The sequence below is a fragment of the Pseudonaja textilis genome, chromosome 1 (genome assembly GCF_049901715.1).
Source record: "Pseudonaja textilis isolate UNSWEBS1 chromosome 1, rPseTex1.2, whole genome shotgun sequence".
Taxonomy (NCBI): Eukaryota; Metazoa; Chordata; class Lepidosauria; order Squamata; family Elapidae; genus Pseudonaja; species Pseudonaja textilis.
The window spans coordinates 233048675-233069942 of record NC_141990.1 but is presented as its reverse complement, the minus strand read 5'-3'; the positions used below and the strand labels follow the sequence as shown (position 1 = coordinate 233069942).

General features: G+C 38.2%; 1 protein-coding gene across 1 annotated transcript in view; it reads left to right on the top strand.

Annotated features, from left to right (window-relative positions):
- The window catches only part of MUC6 (mucin 6, oligomeric mucus/gel-forming), a 51817-nt gene that overhangs the window by 12340 nt on the left and 18209 nt on the right, over window positions 1-21268 (top strand). Inside the window, exons 6-16 of the mRNA XM_087928965.1 lie at window positions 2824-2911; window positions 4337-4446; window positions 5402-5609; window positions 6930-7052; window positions 8189-8309; window positions 9928-10066; window positions 11952-12056; window positions 12632-12704; window positions 12962-13099; window positions 18469-18630; window positions 21077-21168. Of these exons, the coding sequence (XP_087785091.1) occupies window positions 2824-2911; window positions 4337-4446; window positions 5402-5609; window positions 6930-7052; window positions 8189-8309; window positions 9928-10066; window positions 11952-12056; window positions 12632-12704; window positions 12962-13099; window positions 18469-18630; window positions 21077-21168 (1359 nt within the window). The remainder of the gene's footprint in view (window positions 1-2823; window positions 2912-4336; window positions 4447-5401; window positions 5610-6929; window positions 7053-8188; window positions 8310-9927; window positions 10067-11951; window positions 12057-12631; window positions 12705-12961; window positions 13100-18468; window positions 18631-21076; window positions 21169-21268) is intronic.

Genomic DNA, 21268 nt, shown 5'->3' with positions numbered 1-21268 from the left:
ATTTTATTTTTCATACTGATAATGGTTTTGGAAATCTAAAAATTCCAGGCACACGTTAAAGAAATTATTCTGCATGTATTCTTTGGCTTTGCTTGAAATACTGAAGATGGAACATGGTAAAGCCAAAAGGATAATCATTTTAATAACCATTATTTTAATTAGATGATTTAATGCACTTTACATTTGTCGTTTAGGCAGTGCAAGGTTGCCACTCTCAACATGGCTGGGGCGGGGGGGGGGAATCTCTATCTCAAGTTCCAAAAAATAGCCTGCAAAATTGTAAGGAAGCAAGATATTCCAAGAAAAAATGCTCACATGTGTATTTAGTTTGTTTGAGCTTTGCCTTGCATAAAGATTCTTCTCAAAACTTCTTTGTAAATTTCAGTGTAAGCTTCCTGATAATTTCTGCAGCTATATTATTCATTCATTTATTTAAATTAATATTTTTAAGGCTACCCAGTTCAAGATTTTTTTTAAAAAGGCACTGCTTGCAACCAAGCAAAAGAGAATAAGAATAACTTGGACAAAAATGGTTACATTGTAACCATAGACCATATATACCAGGTAGACACATTGTCATTGATCCCAGGACTTGGCAGGGCTGTGGTACTTTGTAATTCCTTGACATGGCATTCAATAGCACCTTCCAGAAACCAGGATACTGAGGATACAAAGACTTGGCATCATGGTTGAATTTTGAGTGCCATGCAGCAGAATTGGTTTCAAATATTAATTCTGCCTTTTCTGTGTATAATCCAGTCCACTTTCCTGTCAAGTCTCCCTCTGCCCATCATCACTCAAATGTTACTACCTGCCTTTTTTCTCCATCAATTCCCTTGTCAATTCCCCACAACCCTCCCACTATCTCTTTCCTAAGTCTTGGGAACTATCTAACAATCATCTCCACAACAACCAGTCAACCAATCAGCTTCAGCTGATCACCTGTCCACAGAGTCCCCCAAAACATCTTTTGTCATAGTGCCTTCACATGTTGCAAGGCATATCAGACTTATGTCAAAGGATTGGCATTAAAAGTGGGTAGAACATGGAATTATCCTACAGGTCTCTGTTTATAGACTGCTTTATATACTTCATCTATATGTGCCACCAATTAGACAAAATTATATACAAAACATCATTATTCAAAAGATTGGTACAGATAAAGTAAAATAATTAAACAAGCACAGTAACTTCACTAACTCACCCACCATACCTGTCACCCATATAAACTCATTCAAATCTTTCTGTTCCACTTTTTCCTGTCTCTCTCATTTATTTAGCTTTCTTTCTCCTCCATTTTTTTTCTTCTTCTCTATTTTGCTATTTGAGAGAAAAGTAGCTTGGGCAGGAGATCGTTTCCAGTGAAAAAACAGAAGGGTATTGGTAACATTCCTCTGCCTATCACTCCTTTCTCAACAACCTTCCAATTAATGTGTGTGTGAGAGGACAAGATCAGGGAAAGCCAAAAACAAAGGGCCAGAGGCCAGGATGGTCCATTACAATAACCACAAGCAAGTATGAGCTACTTCTCACAGAATGAAATGGATGCAAGATTTGAGCCTTGGGACTGTGCAACAAAGAGAGATCTTAAAGCATAGAGTTTGCATTAGCTGCTGTTCTATCATTATTAAAGACTTTCCTAATACTTATAATAAATACATTTCATTAGAGCAGTGTCTTTGGAATTTCTGGCTTCCAGTCTAAATATCAGTCTGAATGAAACTGGACAAAAATATTGCAAGTGAAAAACAGCAGAAAGAGGAGACTAAAACGTGTTTTTATTTCCATGCACACCTCTGTACAAACACACACACACACACACACACACACAATACACACACCCCTACAAAGTCTTCTATTCCAAACAGCCCATTCTTTAAAGCAGCAATTACTGGACCTTTGCTGTCAACATTTATATAAAGTACCAAATTTCACTCATTGTTTTAAAGGTATCATTTAAAAATCTTTGGATACATACATCCAATAATAGTTGACAGGCATAACTAAAGAAAAACCCTGCATTCAACAGAAGCAGGAACACATTGAGTCTTGCAGCCTGAGAGGCACCATATAATGGATCTCATGGGCTGCTCTAAACCTCCTTTGGGAATAGTAAAATAGCCCATCTGAAAATAGAGTATCAGAAGTAATATTGATAACTATCATATAAAGTGTTGCTCTTTATTGTAAGCTAGTAATGAAAAAAAAAACATTAGGAGATGAAGAGAGAAGATTAGTTACTATTTAAAATGTTTTGTCTAATTGTCCACTATGGACCATGTCTTGAATGACAACATCTAATCTGAAGGAACAGATGGAATATGTTCAAGCAATAATGCAAGGCAATAATGCAAGGTAAGTGACCATCTGTTTCCTCTTGGGGAAAAAAAAAATTATGGTTGGGAAAGAACACTTGATGAAAAAATTCCAGAGGAGGAGCCGTACTAGGTTGTCAAAGCAAGAACAAACAGAAGTCATATGTGATGCCTTGTAGATCAGCAGGTTTACTGTGGCATAAATCTGTTAATCATTTAGGGTGCCAGAGCAGGACAGCTTCTTAGATTTTTTTCTGCTAATTGTGGTGTGTCTCACTATTAATATTGCAGCATAGGTCAGGCTGACCTGGACTGCAGCCCATGATTTGGTTAACAAACATTGTAATAGGCATGTTGCTGTCTGGATTGGCTCTGAGGTACATTCCATTGATCAAAATGGTTTTGCTCTATAAATTTTATAATTTATAGCTGAGAGGAGAACATACAACATGGGCAAGAGGTCATGCATGGTTGTTTTCTAATTGGTTTTCTTTCCTCCCTTTTTAAGGTTTTAATTGAACAGAAATATATGGCAAAGACATGTGGACTGTGTGGAAATTTTGATGGGCAAGAGTTGAATGAGTTTCTGAGTGAAGGTATGATTATGATTATTATTATCATTATTTATTAAATATAAATGCCACCTGACTTCTAGGGACTCTTATCAATGAAAATATGAAGAACATGGCAAACAAACAAACAAACAAAGAAGAAGATAGCAAAGGCAAGAGAACAAACCAGGTGAAAATAAAATCAAACAATCTAAATTGAAAGGAGGTTCCAGACATTCCCACCAAAGCTGAAGAGTCAGATCTTCAGGTCTTCAAAACACCAGCAGGGTGGGGCTATTTGGATCTTGGATTGGACCTCATTCCAGAAGGCAGATTCACTTCTGGGGTCTCCATTGTTGGCATTGCTTAGTTGAAGGAACGGGAGCATTCCAATCCTGCCAGAACAAATCAGCCACATAGGTGCCATGGGACATCCCCCAAGTAATCAGGCCCTAAGCCATATCAAGTTGTCCAGGTGACAACTAGCGCTTTAAGTCACACCTGGAAGCAAACTGACAACCAGTGCAACTCACAAAGGAGAAGTGTAATATTCTGTCTATACAAGACATTTTAGAAAAGTATTTCTGAAAACTTTTTATAAAAGAAAAGAAATTACTGAATTTTTTTACTTAGAGAAAACTATCCAGATAGTGATACTAAAGATAATGACATGATTTCTAGACTTTTTTTAAATTTATAGGTCCTGCTCAGGGTCTTTTTCAGGAAGGAAGGTGAGGGAAGGAGTTCCATATTAAATACAAGTAGTCTTTAACTTACAATCACTATTGACCCCAAAATTTCTGTTGCTTAGCAAGACAGTTGTCAAGTGAGGTTTGCCCCATTTCATGAGATTTCTTGCCACAGTTGTTAAGTGAATCTCTACAGCTGTAACATAGTTGTTAAGTGAATCTGGCTTCCCCGTTGACTTGTCAGAAAGTGGCAAAAGACGATCATATGGCCTTGGGACAATGCAACCATCATAAATATCTGCCAGTTGCCAATCACTCACATTTTGATCACATTACCATGAGGATATTGCAACACTCATGTGAAAAACCATCATAAGTCACCTTTTTTCAGTGCCATTGTAACTTCAAATGGTTATAGGAAGAGGGCTTGTATGATCCAGGACTTGAAATGCTCAGCTGGATTGATCATGTTCATCTTGGACTGTAAAACTAATGACTTAATAGTAACTGATTTGGATTTTACAGGTATTGGGCATATTGAGAGCGGGGGATACAGAATGCAAAAAGTGGGATGGAAAAGACTGAAATGGCCGTGCTTTGCCCAAGCCCAAACATGTTTCAAAAGATCATTTTTTCTCTAGAGCAATATTTTTTTCAATCTTGGCAACTTGAAGAGGTATGAACTTCAGCTGCCAGAATTCTCCAGCCAGCCATGCTGACTGAAGAATTATTTAAGACTCATTTCGACTGCATTCAGTAACATGTGTATCTCAATTAACAGGTATTCTTCTGGATTCATATAAATATGCAAGTTTACATAAAATTGATGATCCTGCAGAGATCTGTCCTTTTGAAGGGATGATGACTCCTACCATTCCTCAAAAGAAATACGTAAGCACTATGTTATTATTCTGTTATATTTAAATTCCCTTAGGAAAAGAGTGTGATAAAGAAATATTAAGAGCCGAAGTGGTGCAGTGATTAGAATGCAGTACTGCAGACTACTTCTGCTGCCTGCCAGCTGCCTGCAATTTGGCAGTTCAAATCTCACCAGGCTCAAGGTTGACTCAGACTTCCATCCTTCTGGGGTGGGTAAGATGAGGACCCAGATTGTTGGGGGTAATATGCTGGCTCTGTAAACCTTAGAGAGGGCTGTAAAGCACAGTGAAATGGTATATAAGTCTAAATGCTATTGCTATTGCTATATTACAGATCTGAAGAAGCAAGAACATCTGTCTGAAAGGGATTGAGGGAAACTGTGTCTTTTTTTAATTTACCATTTTTCTAATGAAAGAATTTTTCAATTAATGTTGCTTTCCATCCATTATCTTCTTTTACTCCATCTTGTCCTGCTCTAGTTTAAGCAGGAGGCTTCCCTTTTCCTCCCAACACAAGGAATCAGAAAAAAATATTCTTACCAATAAAAACGAATATTTGTAGCTTGGGATTGAACAGGAGGGAACTTGGTCCTCTCTGAGTTTGGTGATTTTCTTGTAGACAACCTAGTTTGGTAATGAAACATCTGCAAGAAAACCACCAAACTCAGAGAGTAACAAGGACCCCATAAATATTCTTGCTTTGAATTTATGCTATGATTTTGACTCCTCTTGCTGATATCAAAGGGAAAATCTCATTTTCCATATTCTATGACTAGTCAGCAGAACAAGACCAGGAACAATCTGTGAGCCAAGAGTGACAATCTGTCTAGCTTGAACCATTGAGCCTATAGTACTACTGAATATTTGTAGTTTGGTGGGATATTCTTGAAAAGTGGTAGTGGTAGTCTTCAAAATTGACAACGTGTGTCACTTGATTGAGACTATATGTTTGTTCATTTTCATCTTAGGCCCCACTTTGCTTCCAACTGTTACGCCTTGTGTCACCATCTTGCAATATTTCCAAAAAAGAGTTTGTTATCCGTTGCCAACTGGATATGCAAGTCTGCAGCAATCCAGGACACACCGATTGTACTTGTGCTACTCTTTCAGAATACTCACGGCAGTGTTCCATGTCTCATCAAGAGGTGACCAACTGGAGGACCAAAGATTTCTGCTGTATGTTCAGTCATATATATCTCTAATTATCCATGCAGGGTAATATGTTTTAGCATCAACACTTTGAAAGTGTGCTTTCTTTGCAAATATCACTCCAATGATGATTTGTATTAAGAAAAGAAACACGAGTGAAGAGAGGAGTCCCTGTTCATGGTTCTTCTTCTGCTGCTGCTCCTTATAGTTGCATACTCTCTTGGTGGTTATTTTTGAATGGTTTTGCCTTTGATTGCTTCTTACCTTTTGCTGTATTTCTTTTTATCACTGCCAACTCCTATCAGTGTGTCTTGATAGCTGTATCAAACTCAACAAATGGCTATTGCCTGGATTTACTAACAAAGTATAAATCTAAATCAAGCCAATTTTTATATTTAAAACAGCCTAGAGTCCAGAAAAACAAATTGTAGATACAACTGTATTATGAATCATAATGCATGCAACTCAGTGATATGCAATCCTTTGGGTTAGATTTAAAAGAGCTGGAATGATCTTGGGCAGTTGTGTCATTCTTGTGACATCTACTAAGTTAATTAGTAGATGCGTTGCTTTCAGAAATTTAATACATTTCACACATTGATTATTATTATGCATATACAAACTCACAAGGGTATATGTGGATTCCTCAAACCTAGGATTTTGGGAAGTTTTCCTATAAATGTTTTCCCAGAGAGTAGGGTCTCCTGTTTCACTATTTGGAAACTTTTCTCCTTATTAACTGTAGCCAAGTATTATATATAACACATTGAAATATTAACAAATCCCTTATGACTTAGTTAATTAGAATGGTTCTAGTGCTGTATTAAGCCTGTGAGTTGCAGGTTGGCCACTCCTAATATAAGTAAAGAACAAAACATGCCATTCCCCACCCCGCCCAATCCAGTGGAATGTTGGGAAGAAATTACATAAAGAGAATTGGGATTCTGCATATCTATCAGTAAGATATTTTGGGGGAAACCTGAACAGAAATTGAACCAAATTTGATCAGAAGATAGAAGCCATCAAAATAAAGATCAGACTAAGAAATGATGTTGGATCCAATTCAGGATTTTCTATCTGAGGATAGAAAAAAACTTAATGCTAAAACATTTTCTATTGAATCTTAAATAATAGTAAATTCTAAATTAATAAAATACACAGTGAGCATTGTATTTATTTTAATGCCCATTAAGTCTTAGTTTTCCGTGAGTAGGGGAAAATATAATTAATATTATTGGATGGAGTTAGTTGATATTTTAAAAGTGAGGTGGATTAATCTCAAAATTGCATTGTAAACCTAGTGTTTTATTTTATTCAGGAAATCTTTTAAATTATTTTATTTTGTAGCTCTGGGAAAATGTCCAGGTAATCAACAGTATAAAGAATGTGGTTCTCCATGTCTCAAGACTTGTTCCAATCCTGAACACAGTTGTTCCAGCTACTGTACATATGGCTGCTTCTGTCCAGAAGGTAAATAAAGATAATATGTAGAATCATCTTGGTATGAATATATTTAAGTTGCTAATTGTTTAATACTGTTGTAGCAGAGATTTTAGCAAGAGCTATATTTGTATCCATTTATAGTAATAGATCTCTCTCTCTCTCTCTCTTTCAAGAGATAATTTCATGTTGTATCCCTGAATTTGTTTGTAATGGATATTTTAATAATACAGTCCTCCATTTAGGCCCAACATTGAGCTGAAAATTTCTGTTGCTAAGTGAGACAGTTGGATTTAGACAGATTGGGTTTAGAGTACTTTGAATCAACTGCATGGCCAAAGAGCTACAGCAGAACAGAAGCAATGCATAAGATCCCATTATATGTGAAGAATATAGGTAATCTTTGACCTATGACCAGAATTGAGCCCAAACTTTCTGTTGTTAAGTGAGGCATTTGTTGAGTGAATTTTGTCCCATTTTACAACCTTTCTTTCCCCAGTTGTTAAGTGAATCACTGCAGTTGTTAAGTTAGTGGCACAGTTGGCTTCTCCATTGACTTTTTAGAAGGTTGCAGAAGATGATCACATGAACCCAGGACCCTGCAGCCATCATAAATATGAACCTGCTGCCAAGTGTCCGAATTTTGATCACATGACCTCAGGGCTGCTACAATGTTCGTAAGCATGAAAAATGGTCTCACTTTTTTCAATGGCGTTGTAACATTGAATGGTCACTAAATGAACTGTTGTAAGTCGAGGAGTACCTGTCCTTCCCTTGAATCAGAATTTGGATATTGATTCTCAAAATTAGTATAGTCACAAATAACAGCAATAGCGTTTGTCATTTTCCCTTAGGGAAAACAGAGTTGGTTAAGTGATCCTTTCACTACATGATGCTTTATGTACTTTGAGACAGAAATGCTTTACTTCACGATTTCCTATGTAAAAAGGCTTTCTTGGTGCTCAGAGAGAGATGCACATCTAAGCTGATTCAAGATTCAGACTGAGTAGAATAACTGGAACTTGAGTATGATATTGATAGTTAAGTGAATGGATCCCTTCTTGAATTTATGCCAGAGCAATCATTTTATTGCCAAACCTCAAGCTTTGTGTGGTCAAGATTAATTAAACTGTTTCATTTGTTCTTATGTTTTCCTTTGTTATCAGGCACTGTTTTGAATGACATTTCCCAAAACCAAATATGTATTCCTATCGAAGAGTGTCCATGCACATGGAAGGGGAAAATATTTGCTCCTCATGATGTCATTAAAGCAACTTGCAGAATCTGGTGAGAACTGTTACAAGACCTAGAATTGATATTTCAGTAATGGCATTTATGTTATACCAAGTGAGGCTAGTATTTTATAATTATAAGAAAAGAATTAATAAATTTCAAGCACGAGGAGATCAATCTGTAAGTCTGAATATTTTGTAAATGATATATCAGCATCAGCGTCCATGATTAACTTACTTTTCATGGCTGATAAAACTACATCTCCCACAGTTTTTAATATTAATTATTGACACAATTAATATTGTTTATTGAACAATTTCAGTTAACAAATGATAATAGATAGAAATTTTCTCCCACTGGTGTGATTGATTGATTAATTGATTGCTAGATAGATAATGCCATCAAATTATTATAGACTCTTAGTGACCACATAGATTTATTTACTCTGTGAAAATCTGTCCCTAATTTGGTCTTTCAGCTCTTCTAACAGCACCACATTAACAAAAAAACTGGGTGAATCTACCTTGCTGCTTGACATCCTATTTCCTTCCACATTTCCCATCATTAGACCTTCTCCAGAGACCTAGGTCTGACTGGTATAAACATCTCCCAAATAAATGTTTAATATTGAGATATTTCATCAATAGAAAGGATTTCAGTTGATGTTCCCTTCTTCCTGTAATTGTCCATGACCTCTGATAATCTGCTCTGAAGGAGTATACAGTACACTCAAAGTAGAAATGCTTATAGTTTTGCTTATGAACTGAAGTTATTCTGTCAGTGTAAGACTACATAACATATATTGAGGCAATAGTAACTATGTTTCAAAACTATGTGGTAATTCTTGACCTAATTCCATGCTATTTGGTGACACAGGTATTTTGGGGTACATCACAACAGGGAAAAAAAGGATGGTTATTTGGAAGAGATAAATAATAGTACAATCATCCAAAAGTAAACAACTTTGTACAATCATCTAAAATCTCCAGTACAATCATCCAAAATCTCCAGTACAATCATCCAAAATCTCCAGTACAATCATCCAAAAGTAAACGACTTTTCAAGTTGGTCCTTTCTGCCATTTCTGCCACTTGCCAGCACCTATTTATTTTAAAAATAAAATAATATTTAAATTAAAGTATCAATTGAGGTGAAGAATCTGGGAGGCTCAAAGGAAGGTATACATAGGTGTACTGATGATCTCAGATAGTACTTTGGGAAATCTAGAAGTTTGATTGGTAATTCTTAACTCAGTTTGCATATAACGGTATTATATTTTGTACGTTATAAACTTTATCTACTCCACCCATCCCTAAATTTATAATATTCTCTCCCAGGAATTTGTATGTAAACTTCTCTAAAGAGCACTTAGGCTAACAGACGGTAATGCTGGACAGGTAAAGTTGAGGATACTTTGATGTCATCTGCATAATGCCAAAGGAGCTACTCCATATTGCTTACATATTTGTTTAAAAATGGCTGAATAAGGCTAGATATATACATAGATCAAAATATGACATTAATTGTTCTTGTCTTTAGATGCTTATTTGCTTTTTCATAACAATTCTTGCTTAAGGCTTATTAATTTCAAAATATTGTTGCAGGAAGAGGGGATTTTGATACAATCAGAACTTCTTGGTTAGTAGCTGACCTGTATATTTCTTTCCCCCAGTAAATGTACAATGGGCCAATGGACCTGTACAGAACAACCATGCCCCGGCACATGTTCTTTGGAAGGAGGCTCTTTTGTCACCACTTTCGACTCTAAACCATACAGGTTTCATGGTGTCTGCACCTATATCCTTTTGAAGGTATTTTACATATTAAAACCCTTGTTCAGTTGCTACTCTCTTTAATTTTATCCATCTCTTAACATTTTCAGAAATATCTTCTTGGTATGTGATATTAAGATTATGGTCCTTTAATTAGAACATTCCTTTAAGATTCTCTTTTTAAGGATGTAGAGAGACATTTTCCAGTCTTTGGACCATGCTATTTTTCCATATGCTTGCCATATTCTTTATTGTTTCCATGCCATCCCCCTTTAAAATCTCTATAGCGATTTCCCTGAAGGCTCCTCTTTATTGATTGTTTTAAAGGCTATTTGATGTCCTCCTCAACCACCATTGGTTCTTCCCTTCTTCTCCTTTTCTCTTTCTCAAAAGACAATGTAATCTGACTTGGCCTTTTTATACAAGCTTCCTTCCATATATTCTTTCCATCTTTTTTCCCCTCAATTTCACTATCACTAACACTTTTTCAAGCACCTTATGATATGAGAGGTTGGAATCTTCTCATAGCTTTTCAGGTATTCTTGAATCCCTTGTTCTTTTCCCTGTCATTTTCTTCTATACTTTTATGAGTTCAGTCAAACTATCATTTTTCACCCATCATTGAAAGTTTACTAGCTTTTGCACAGTCTCTTCTGGCTTTTCTTAAATGCATTTCTTAGCTACTTCTATAGCCTAGTTTTATAACCTTTTTAGATAGCTAGTGTGTTCTTTGTTATCTTCTAGCTTCTTGTTTTATGCCTTATACAAACTAAGAGTGCCACTCTGTTCTTAACTATTCAAATATATGCTCACTGATGTCACTTGTTTATTTCAAGCTAAGTAGGTATAGGACTGCATACTGAAATCTTAATCTGCTTTCAGTATTTACTTTTGCAGAATAAAACTGCCATATTAACTGGTTATAGGGCCATCAAATTCTGTGTGCACATATAATTACATATAAAGCTTTTAGTAAATATTGTTTTATTTGTATAACCGATTTGCAAATCTCACTACACAAAGAGGCAAAAACTTCATAGGAGAATTAGCCATTATTATTTCCATTTTGTTTTTTTGTGTGTTTGCATGCCTTCAAGTCAGACTTGATTCTTGGTGACTACCTGGACAAGTCCCTGTAGTTTTTTTGAAGAGGTTTGCTATTGGGTACTTCCTAAGGCTGAGAGAGACTGACTGGCCCAAGATCACTCAGTTGGCTTTATGCCTAAGGAAAGAAAAAGAATTCACACTCCCAGTTTCTAGTCTGGTGTCTTAACCACTAGACCAGATTAGCTCTCTATTCTCATTGCAATATGGCTATTAAAGGGCCAAATAACATTTTTACTAATATCTGCCAATGCAGCTTTCTTAAAAAGTGAAACTCTCTCTCTAGCTATCAATGTTAGTCTGACTGGTCTTGACCCATGTATTTTTTATTCTAACTTTTGAAGGCAGGGGCAACATTGACCTCTAGTCATCTTTCTTGTTGCCTATTGTCTAACCTTTCTAAAAAAAAAAAAAGTTAAATCAAATCATCAATGAATCATTTCGATAACCCAGGATGCTGCCCATCTCTTTGTGGTGATTTAAACACATTTATATTATACTTAAATTCTTCAACTGTGTTTCCATCAAGTTGCTGTCCTGTCCTGCAATCAATCATTCAGAATAGAGCTTGAAGGTACCTAAAATATGAATGAAACAAATGTGTTCACAAATATAATTAGTCCAGTGAGCCAGGATCTCCTGCACAGTAGCTCCATCCTGAGCATGAATATATGGGTTGCTTCTGTAAAACACTGCATGGTTTTATAAAATGCAAACATTTAACACAACTTATAAAGCTGGTAGAGTAGTGATAGAAAAGAAGTGAAAGGAGGTGTGTGTTTTTCCCTTTCTGCAAACATTGCATTTCTTTCTCTTCTAGAGCTCCATGTTACCACACAATGGAACTTTAATGGCTGTATACGAAAAGTCTGGCTTTTCCCATTCAGAGACATCCTTGGCAGCTATCATTTATATCTCAGAAAAAGTAAGTATCCAACCCACCGATAATATTTCATCTGAGAATGTACAAATATGTAGCCATTATAACATAGGAACATTATCCGCCCCGTTGACATTCAATCTACTTAGCGGTGGATAATGTTTTTCAGATACAAATAGACAGAGTGCAGAACAGAGTGAAAGGTAAAAGAAATATATGTGCCTGGAAGCAAAAATAATGATATGAAAAATTCTTTGAAGCATTGACCTGGTTTGCACATTATGCAAAGCTTTGTTTGTTTAACCAATGACTTTATTATGTAAATAACATTTGAGTAGTTCTCAAAATTGGTTTGCAGAGTCCCCGGTGTAGTCACTCAATCTCACAAGATTTTAGCATTTTCTCTGAAATATCATGAGATGTTGTAATTCTTTCACAAAATTGCAAAGGTTTTAGGTGCAAATACTGAAAAGACATGAAACTTGATGGATTTGGTTTGAAGAAGGCTATTTTAGTTACATATATTTTATATTCTAAATCTAGCCACAGAAAAAAGTTCAATATTTTACTGGTCCTAGCGCCAACCCTGATTTCTAATTAGGATTCTGTTTTATGCACAGGAGAAAATTGTGATTTCCAAGAATGAAGTGTTCAATGATGAGAATGAACTTAAATGGTTACCTTACACATCAGGTAAGAGAAGGGTGAATATAGAACAAACATTCAATATCTTGATAGTTTTGTCAACAATGTGGATATTACCTGTATATACTGTATTTTCTGTTAATTGTATTAAGATGTATTATATTCCAGCTAGGTGGGAAGCATATTTAAATAAACAAAGGCTAAAAGCAAAGTTTGCAAAAAGGTTTTATGTTCAGTTTAAATCATGATTTAAATAGATAAAATGCACTCAATATGATTTGGTTATTTAATCTATTGTATTTTAGGGGACATCACCATCTTCAGACAATCATCAACTCACATCCAGATGTACACTCCTTATGGGCTGGAGATATTAATTCAAACTGATCCAGTATTTCAAATTTACATTAAAGTTGGACGCCATTTCAGAGGCACAACCCGAGGTAAACACTTTCCTTGACTGCTGACTTCTCTTTTTGAAAGCTGGAAGCCCTTGTCAAATGTTGTAGAGCGGCGGAATAACCTGAGGCAAACACAGAGCCAACTTCAGCTTTTACTTTATTGTAACAATAAAGGGTTGCCACGGCTGCCGCGCTAACAAGGCAGCCAGCTGGCAGACAACAGCTGATGCCATTTGACAGCTCCCTTTTATGGCTGGCTGTCAAACGGCATCAGCCAATAGGAACCATCCGTGTTCCCGCTGGAAACACGGACTGGAGCGAAGACTTCAGCTCAGTCTTTTCTGAATGCCACACTCCTTTCCCCCAGAACGGAGCATGCGTAGTCCTTCAGGTAACTCGGGCGTTTGCACAGGCGGCCAGATCTTCTAAGTTCTGATGAAGCTGCTGCTGGAAGGAATTTTTCTGCTTGTTGGGCAACTTCTCGTGCCGACGAAGCTGGCATCTCAGCTTTAGGTGTCTCTGGGTGAGGGACAGGTAGGCTTGCGTTCCTGTCAGATTCGTGGGAAATTTCTTCGGGTGCGGCGGTTTCTCTGTTGCAGGAACATCTTGAGGGCCATCTACAGACGAACTCCAATGTCTTCTAAGTTGATTGATATGGCGGCGCCAGGTGCACCCATCTTGCACTTGGACCCTGTAAGACTTAGGACCGGTTACCGCCACAATCTGCCCAGGCATCCACAAAGGGTGTCCCGCATAGTTCCGGGCATAGACCTGGTCATTCTCAGTGAACTCCCTTGCCTGGCTATTTGACCCTAGGGGCGAGACTGGGGAGTAATGCGGATGGAGTCTGTCTAGGGTGGTCCTCAGATGTCTACCCATGAGAAGTTCAGCCAGAGACTTATTAGTGGTGGCACAGGGAGTTGTGTGCTGGGTCAAGAGATACTTAGTGAGCCAAGAGTGCCAATCTATGGGCCCAAACCTTGCCAGGGCCTCCTTAACTGATCTGACTGCCCTTTCAGCCAGGCCATTACTGGCAGGATGAAAAGGAGCTGTAAGTGCATGCCTTATTCCTAGGTTGGCTAGGAAGGCCTCAAACTCACAGGAAGTAAACTGGGGGCTGTTATCAGATACGATGGTGTCAGTGAGGCCATGGGTAGCGAATATCCTTGATAGAGCCTTAGTGACAACTTCTGAAGTTGTGGTGGTCATCAAGGTCAGCTCTACCCATTTAGAAAAAGAATCAACCATCACCAGGAATGTACGCCCATGAACGGGGCCAGCCAGATCAAATATGCACCCGGGACCAAGGGGCCATGGAATCTTCCCATCTGCCTGGAGTGGATGTGGGTGGAACAGGTCTGGTAGCTTGGCATGGCTGACGAGCAATTCACCCAACTTGTAATCTGAGCATCCCATGCCTGGCCACCATACATAACTGCAAGCTAGGGCCTTCATCCTGACAATGCTGGGATGGCCTTCATGCAGGACCTTTAAAACTGAGTCTTGCAACTTGGAAGGGATAACTACCCTAGTTCCCCAAAGTAAACAGCCTTGCAAAGAAGATAGTTCTCGCTGGTGAATTTTGAAAGGCATGAATTCGGGGGCATAAGGAATTGCCGGCCACCCCCTTCCCACCCAGTCAAGAACTTGTCCCTGGCAGAGTGGGCAGCAATACCAAGGGCAGTGATGGGAAGTTTGAGATCGTTGATCTGAAAAACAGCATTAGTTGGTGCAGGACCCTCCACAGGAACAGGCAGGGGGCAGCGACTAAGAGTATCAATGTGGCATAGACTCTTGCCAGGTCGATGAACCAGTGTATAGGAATAGGCAGCCATAAATAAGGTCCACCTGGTCATCCTTGGAGACAAAATCTGAGCAGTTTGTCTTTCACCTGACAGAAGGCCTAACAGAGGCTTGTGATGCGTAATCAACTCAAAATAGTGTCCATATAGAAACTCATGGAATTTTTTGACAGAAGCAACTGCAGCCAAAGCCTCCTTGTCAATTTGGCTGTAGTTGCACTCAGCTGGGGGAAAAGTTCTGGAGAAAAAGGCAATGGGTGCCTCAGAACCGTTAGGCAGTCTATGACTTAAAACAGCACCTATGCCAAAAGAAGCATCTGCTGCTAAAACTCAAGGTAAACGCTCATTAAATTGGATCAGGACAGCATCGGATGTAAGAAATGATTTGACAGCATGGAAGGCATGGGCTTCCCTAGGTGCCCAGTGCCAGGGGGATTGCTTATCCAAGAGTCTGTGCAGAGGCTCTGCAACAGAAGCTTTATGTGGCAAAAATGAAGCGTAAAAGTTAAGTCCTAAAAAGGCCTGGAGCTCAGTTTTGTTAGTTGGCATGGGTGCCTTGTGAATAGTCCTTACTTTGGATTCGATTGGGTGAAAACCAGAGGTGTCAATTCTCTATCCCAAAAATTCTACTTGTGGGGTGGCAATAGTGCACTTGTCTTTCTTTACCTTAAGACCATGCTTTCTGAAACAACCGAGGACTCCTCTGACACTTTGCAGTAACTGAGACTTGTCAGGGGCAGATATTAAAATGTCATCAAAATACAGAATTATGCCCGGTAATCCTTGAAGAAGTCTTTCCATTAAGGATTGGAAAATTCCTGGGGCCACACTTATGCCAAATTGGAGGCGCCTAAATTTGAAAGCGCCCCTGTACGTTACAATAGTTTGTAGTTCAGCAGCTGTGTCATCAACAGGGAACTGTTGATAGGCCTAATTTGTGACATGTCTAATTTCATGAAAATGGTTCCTGGCTCAAAAGAATGTAGTAAGTGCTGGATAACAGGGACTGGATAAGCGCTGATTTGTAAATATTTATTCAATGACGTCTTGTAATCTGCGCAGATTCTTACACTACCATCTTTCTTCAGGGGTGTCACTATTGGGGTTTCCCATTTTGCGAAGTCCACAGGCTCTAATACACCCTGTTTAATTAATTTGTCAAGCTCCAAGTCTAATTTGGGGCGGATTGCAAAAGGTACCCTTCGAGGCTTTAAACGGATTGGTACTGCCTGAGGGTCCACATTGCAAGATATTGGGGTTCCTGAATAACAGCCCAGCCCCTCGCTGAACACATCAGCATAGTCATTAAACAGGTGTCCACTTCAGCATTTGTAATAGAGTGGATTCCACTTATACGGAGGCCAAGGGCAGGGAACCAGTCTAACCCCAACAGGCTAGGGAGGGCACCATCCACTACTACTAAAGGCAAATGACCTTTAAAATTTTGAAATTGAACAAAAAACTTGCCTTTTCAGATGACTGGGATGGTTCTGCCTTGGTAGTCACGTAGGGTTAACTGGCAGCCGTGAAGCTTCTTCTTAGCCATTCTGGGAAGTAGTTGTTTCAAGGTGCTCCATGAGATGATGGACAGTGCTGAACCTGTGTCAACCTCCATCCTGCAAGGTTTCCCTTCTATAGAAACAAAAACACTGATTTTGTAAGAGCCTTTGTTAGTCAGCTTGGCTTGATAGCAGGTAAAACAGTCTTCAACTTGTTTTTGGAAATGTTGGGTTGTCTGAGGCTTTTGGGCGAAAGTATTTCCTGCTTGACAGATCCTGGCTAAATGACCCTTCCTCTGGCATTTTAGACAAATGGCATTCCTGAACTTGCAGGATGCCCTGAGGTGGTTTCCCCCACAGCTTAGACAAATGGGCTGAAGCCATGGAGGTAGATTGGGGTTTGGCCTGTTCTCCCTTTGACTGTTTTTTTGCTGCCTGAGGCAATTTACATCATTAGCCTCTTCATAGCCTTCTTCTGTGGAGTCTTCATCATAATGGATGGCTGAGCTGCTCTGGCTAATTGGATTTCCCTGAATTTCTGCTGCTGAAAGTGCTGATAGTTCAGCAGCTTGAGACTCTTCAACTGCTAATTTAAGGGTTAAATCCCCTTTAGCCAATAGACGCCTTTGTAGCCTTAAATCCCTGACTCCACAAACTAGTTGATCTAATAACATGTCTTCCAGATAGTCTCTAAACCCACAATGCAAGGCAGCTGTTCGTAGGGGAGCCATGTACCCACTAATAGTCTCTCCCTCAGCCTGAATCTCCTAAAAGCATGATGCCTGGCAATTCGGGATGGCTTAGGGGAATAGTGGTTGGAAAGAATTTCCTGCAATTCTTCCCATGGAACAGTCTTAATTGAACGTGGAGCCAATAATGCCATAGCAGTGTCAAACACTGTGGCTCCACAAAAACTTAAAAAGTAGGACTTTTTCCTATGGTCGGAAATGTCAGCAAGGTCTATGGCATCTAGGAAACAGTCAAATTGGTTTCTGTAGGATTCCCATGTTTCTGCTGTCAGTCTGAAAGGCGGGAATGCAGGGTTCAAAGTCATCTCAACTTAGCGGTGCCAGATCTTTCGAGAAAAGTTGAAATTCACGCTCGCGAATAGTGACAGAAGCTCTTAAAGTGACATACAGCTCAGTAGTGACTTCGGCTCTTTTTGTAGTGACTTTTCTCAGCGATTCTTTGCCCAGTTGCCTCTTGTATGTATCCCGCCCTCGTCGCCAGTGTTGTAGAGTGGCGGAATAACCTGAGGCAAACACGGAGCGAACGTCAGCTTTTACTTTATTGTAACAATAAAGGGTTGCCGCGGCTGCCACGCGAACAAGGCAGCCAGCTGGCGGACAACAGCTGATGCTGTTTGACAGCTCCCTTTTATAGCTGGCTGTCAAATGGCATCAGCCAATAGGAACAGTCCATGTTCCCACTGGAAACACGGACTGGAGTGAAGACTTCAGCTCAGTCTTTTCTGAACGCCACATCAAAGAAGTTTTATTTTCTACTAATGCAAATAGATGAACTTTTCTACCAAGAATTTTTTCGGGGAGTGGGACATAGATCTCCTTATTGTTAACACCACTATCCTCTTTCAAATCGGTCCAAATCTGTGAAACAAGCCATTCATATGGGGATTTCTTTACTGAATCTGGAAGCCATATAATATTGAGATGAATGTACAGGTGGATTTTCTGTGCCATATTTCAGGGGAATCTAGATTGTTGAAAGCATTGTCCATAGTTATTAATCAAGAATTATTCTGATTCTCTTCACCGTCTCCTTGTTTTGAGAGTGATATATTTATTTTATTTTTTATTTAAGGAATGAGTTAAGCAATTCAGAGAGAGAGAGAGAAAGAGAGAGAGAGAGATGACGAACAGAGACAATAGAACAAAATAGAATCATACACACAGACACCCCCACACAAATGTTTTGTTATACAGAAAACAAAAGCATAAGGCTATTTAAATTGTAACCTATGTAATCACAAAACCAGTGTCATGAGCACTTGAGGCAAAACTGAGATTGCTTCTGCTAAGGATGTTTTATATATAACTAAAAGGAATGCTTCCCTTTTTTTTTTATCATTGTTACCTTCTCATTTCACCAGGGTTATGTGGTAACTACAATGGAGAAACCACAGATGATTTCATGACCAGCATGGATATTACTGAAGGAACAGCTCCTCTTTTTGTGGATTCTTGGAGATCTGGGAACTGTCCACCTGCTATTGAGCGAGATACAGATCCTTGTGCTATGAGTCAGCTGAATAGTATGTAAAGTCTTTGGTCCTTTGTGGGTATGGGAGATGGGAGAAGATTTGAATTATTATAAATATACACAAGGAAGGTCATAGAAGTATTCCCCCCAAAAAAGTTTTCACTTCTGGGGAAGAGGAGAAATGCTTATGAATAAGACTTCTTGTCTAGAAGTAACACCATCTGATGGTTATTTATTTGTTTGTTTCGTTCTGGTTATCTCATGGCTCTGTTTAAAAGATTTGAAAAATGGTGCTTGAGAAGCAGTGTGGTGCCTTTTCCTTCTGTATCTTTCCTGATCTAAATCATCTCTCCCTCATGAGAAGCAGCTACAGCCTCATGGCTGTACTCAAAAGAACTTAGATCCAGCTATCCTATTCTGGCCTTACATAAGATTGAACCACTTGTAGGGGAGGAATGATACATAGTTTTTTATCATCAAAGCTGCTTTCTGTCTTCTTTTCTGAAATATATGGAACAGTATATAGCAATAGCACTTAGACTTACATACCACTTTACAATGCTTTACAGCCCTCTCTAAGCGATTTACAGAGTCAGCATATTACCCCCAACAATTTGGGTCGTCATTTTACCCACCTCAGAAGGATGGAAGGCTGAGTCAACCTTGAACCTGAAATTCGAACTGCCAAACTGCTGGCAGTCTGCAGAAGTAGCCTGCAGTATTGCAGTCTAACCACTGCGTCACCATGGCTCTTATATAGTGGTATTTCAATATACATTCAGTGAGACCCAGTGAGGTGTGGTGGTTAAGGCACCAGCTAGAAATCAGGAGACTGTGAGTTTTAATTCCCCCTCAGGCACAAAATCTGTTGGTTACCTTGGGCTACGCAGTCTGTCTCAGCCCTAGGGAGAACCACTTCCAAAAATCTTGCCAAGCAAAATAAGGGACTAATCCAGGCAATTTTCAGAATTCAGCAGTTACTTGAAGGTACACAAACACAAACAGAAGCAAAAAAAAGTTAAATAGTACAATTTTTTACATTTTTACACAGTATTAAAACTCTTAGAGGTACTTGGATTCTTTACTGTGTGCTTTGATAAAGGACAATAACATAAAATTGAGAGATTTCATCCCAAAACTAACTAATTTCCTTCCTTCCTCCCTCCCTTCATTTCACTTTCCTTTGTTTCACCCAGGTCCAAGCTCTTTCATTTCAATTGACAGATAATAAACAGAATTTGGGATAACAAATGCCTTAAAAAACCTTCTCCTTAATCACAATGTAAGAAGATGATAGAATTGATTTGGTCAGGTGGGGTTGGGGGGAAGCAACCACTAGTTTATAAAAAGTCTGGAAACCTTTTATGGATTTTTCTTTTTTTGCTAAAAATGTGTGTGTGTGTGTGTGTGTGTGTGTGTGTGTGTGTGTGTGTGTGTGTAAAATAGTGATTTCTGGATTTGGTGACTGAATAAAGCATTGATCGTAAAAAGAATTTTCCTAGCATAATTTTAAAGAGAAGGGAGGGATAATCTGTTTGTAACCACCACAAAAAAAGATTGGCAATCTCTTCTTTAATTTTCTTTTTTTTCCCCTTCTTTCTCTAATTGTATTGTTTCTTGTACTTTTTCTTTTATCTCTTCTGTCTAACTTTAAAAATACATGTTTCAAGTTGATCTATGTAAAAACTTTAATAACTTTAATAAATTTTACATATCCTTAATCCTCTAATAATTGTTGCCACCTTTCAATAATTGCTTCATATTCATTGTATCCAGAGGATATTAATTTTCTTTTCACAATAATAGCTGTGGCTATTATTATTATTATTATTATTTTGGTTGGAAAGGAGCTTTTAATAATATATTACTTGAGTATTGAATAGTTTCAATGACATGATCTCTGGCTGGATTGCATTCTCAGATACCAGGTATTGGCTAGCACAGTCCGAGCAATTATTATTTGAAGCTGCTGTCTGTAAGTTCCCAACTCACAATCATACAATATAAATACAACCATGCATTTCTAGTCTGCAGATGATGAGTTGTTATGGGAGAAATATACACTGTTTTTTAAAGTCTTAGGAGATTATTAGCCACTAGAACAGCGAGCAATATGGCAGCAGTTATAATATATTATTTAAACATTGCCATTCTACTTAAAAACATAAACTTTTGAATTTCATCAATAATCAAGCAAAGGGGTACATCATGCTTATAGCTGAGTAAAAAATATGCTGTATAAGTGGGGAAATTAACTAGGGAATGGATATTTTATATTCAAAATTAAAAATAGATTAAAATTGGCTAGGCTTCTAGGATCTTTAAGAAAAACATAAAAATATAACTTTCACTGGCATATGCAGTGAATATATAGAAATTCAATCAGGGAAATAATTGCAAATCTAGTTCAACTATGGTCTCCAAAGTTGGTTTAAATTTTCATTTTAAGATTATCTCTGGTATCACTGAACTTGTTTCATACCTGTTTTTTTCCCCAGAGATATGTGCAGAGACCTACTGTTCTGTTTTAAAAATGAATACACTATTTCAGAAATGTCATTCTGTGGTGAATCCTGATCCATTTGTCAAGGTAGGGATTTTTGTCTTCTCAGGAGAAAAGCTGCTGGACATTAGATTATGAAATGTATGACAGAGTTCTGTATGCATGACAGAGTTCTGAATTTTATGTA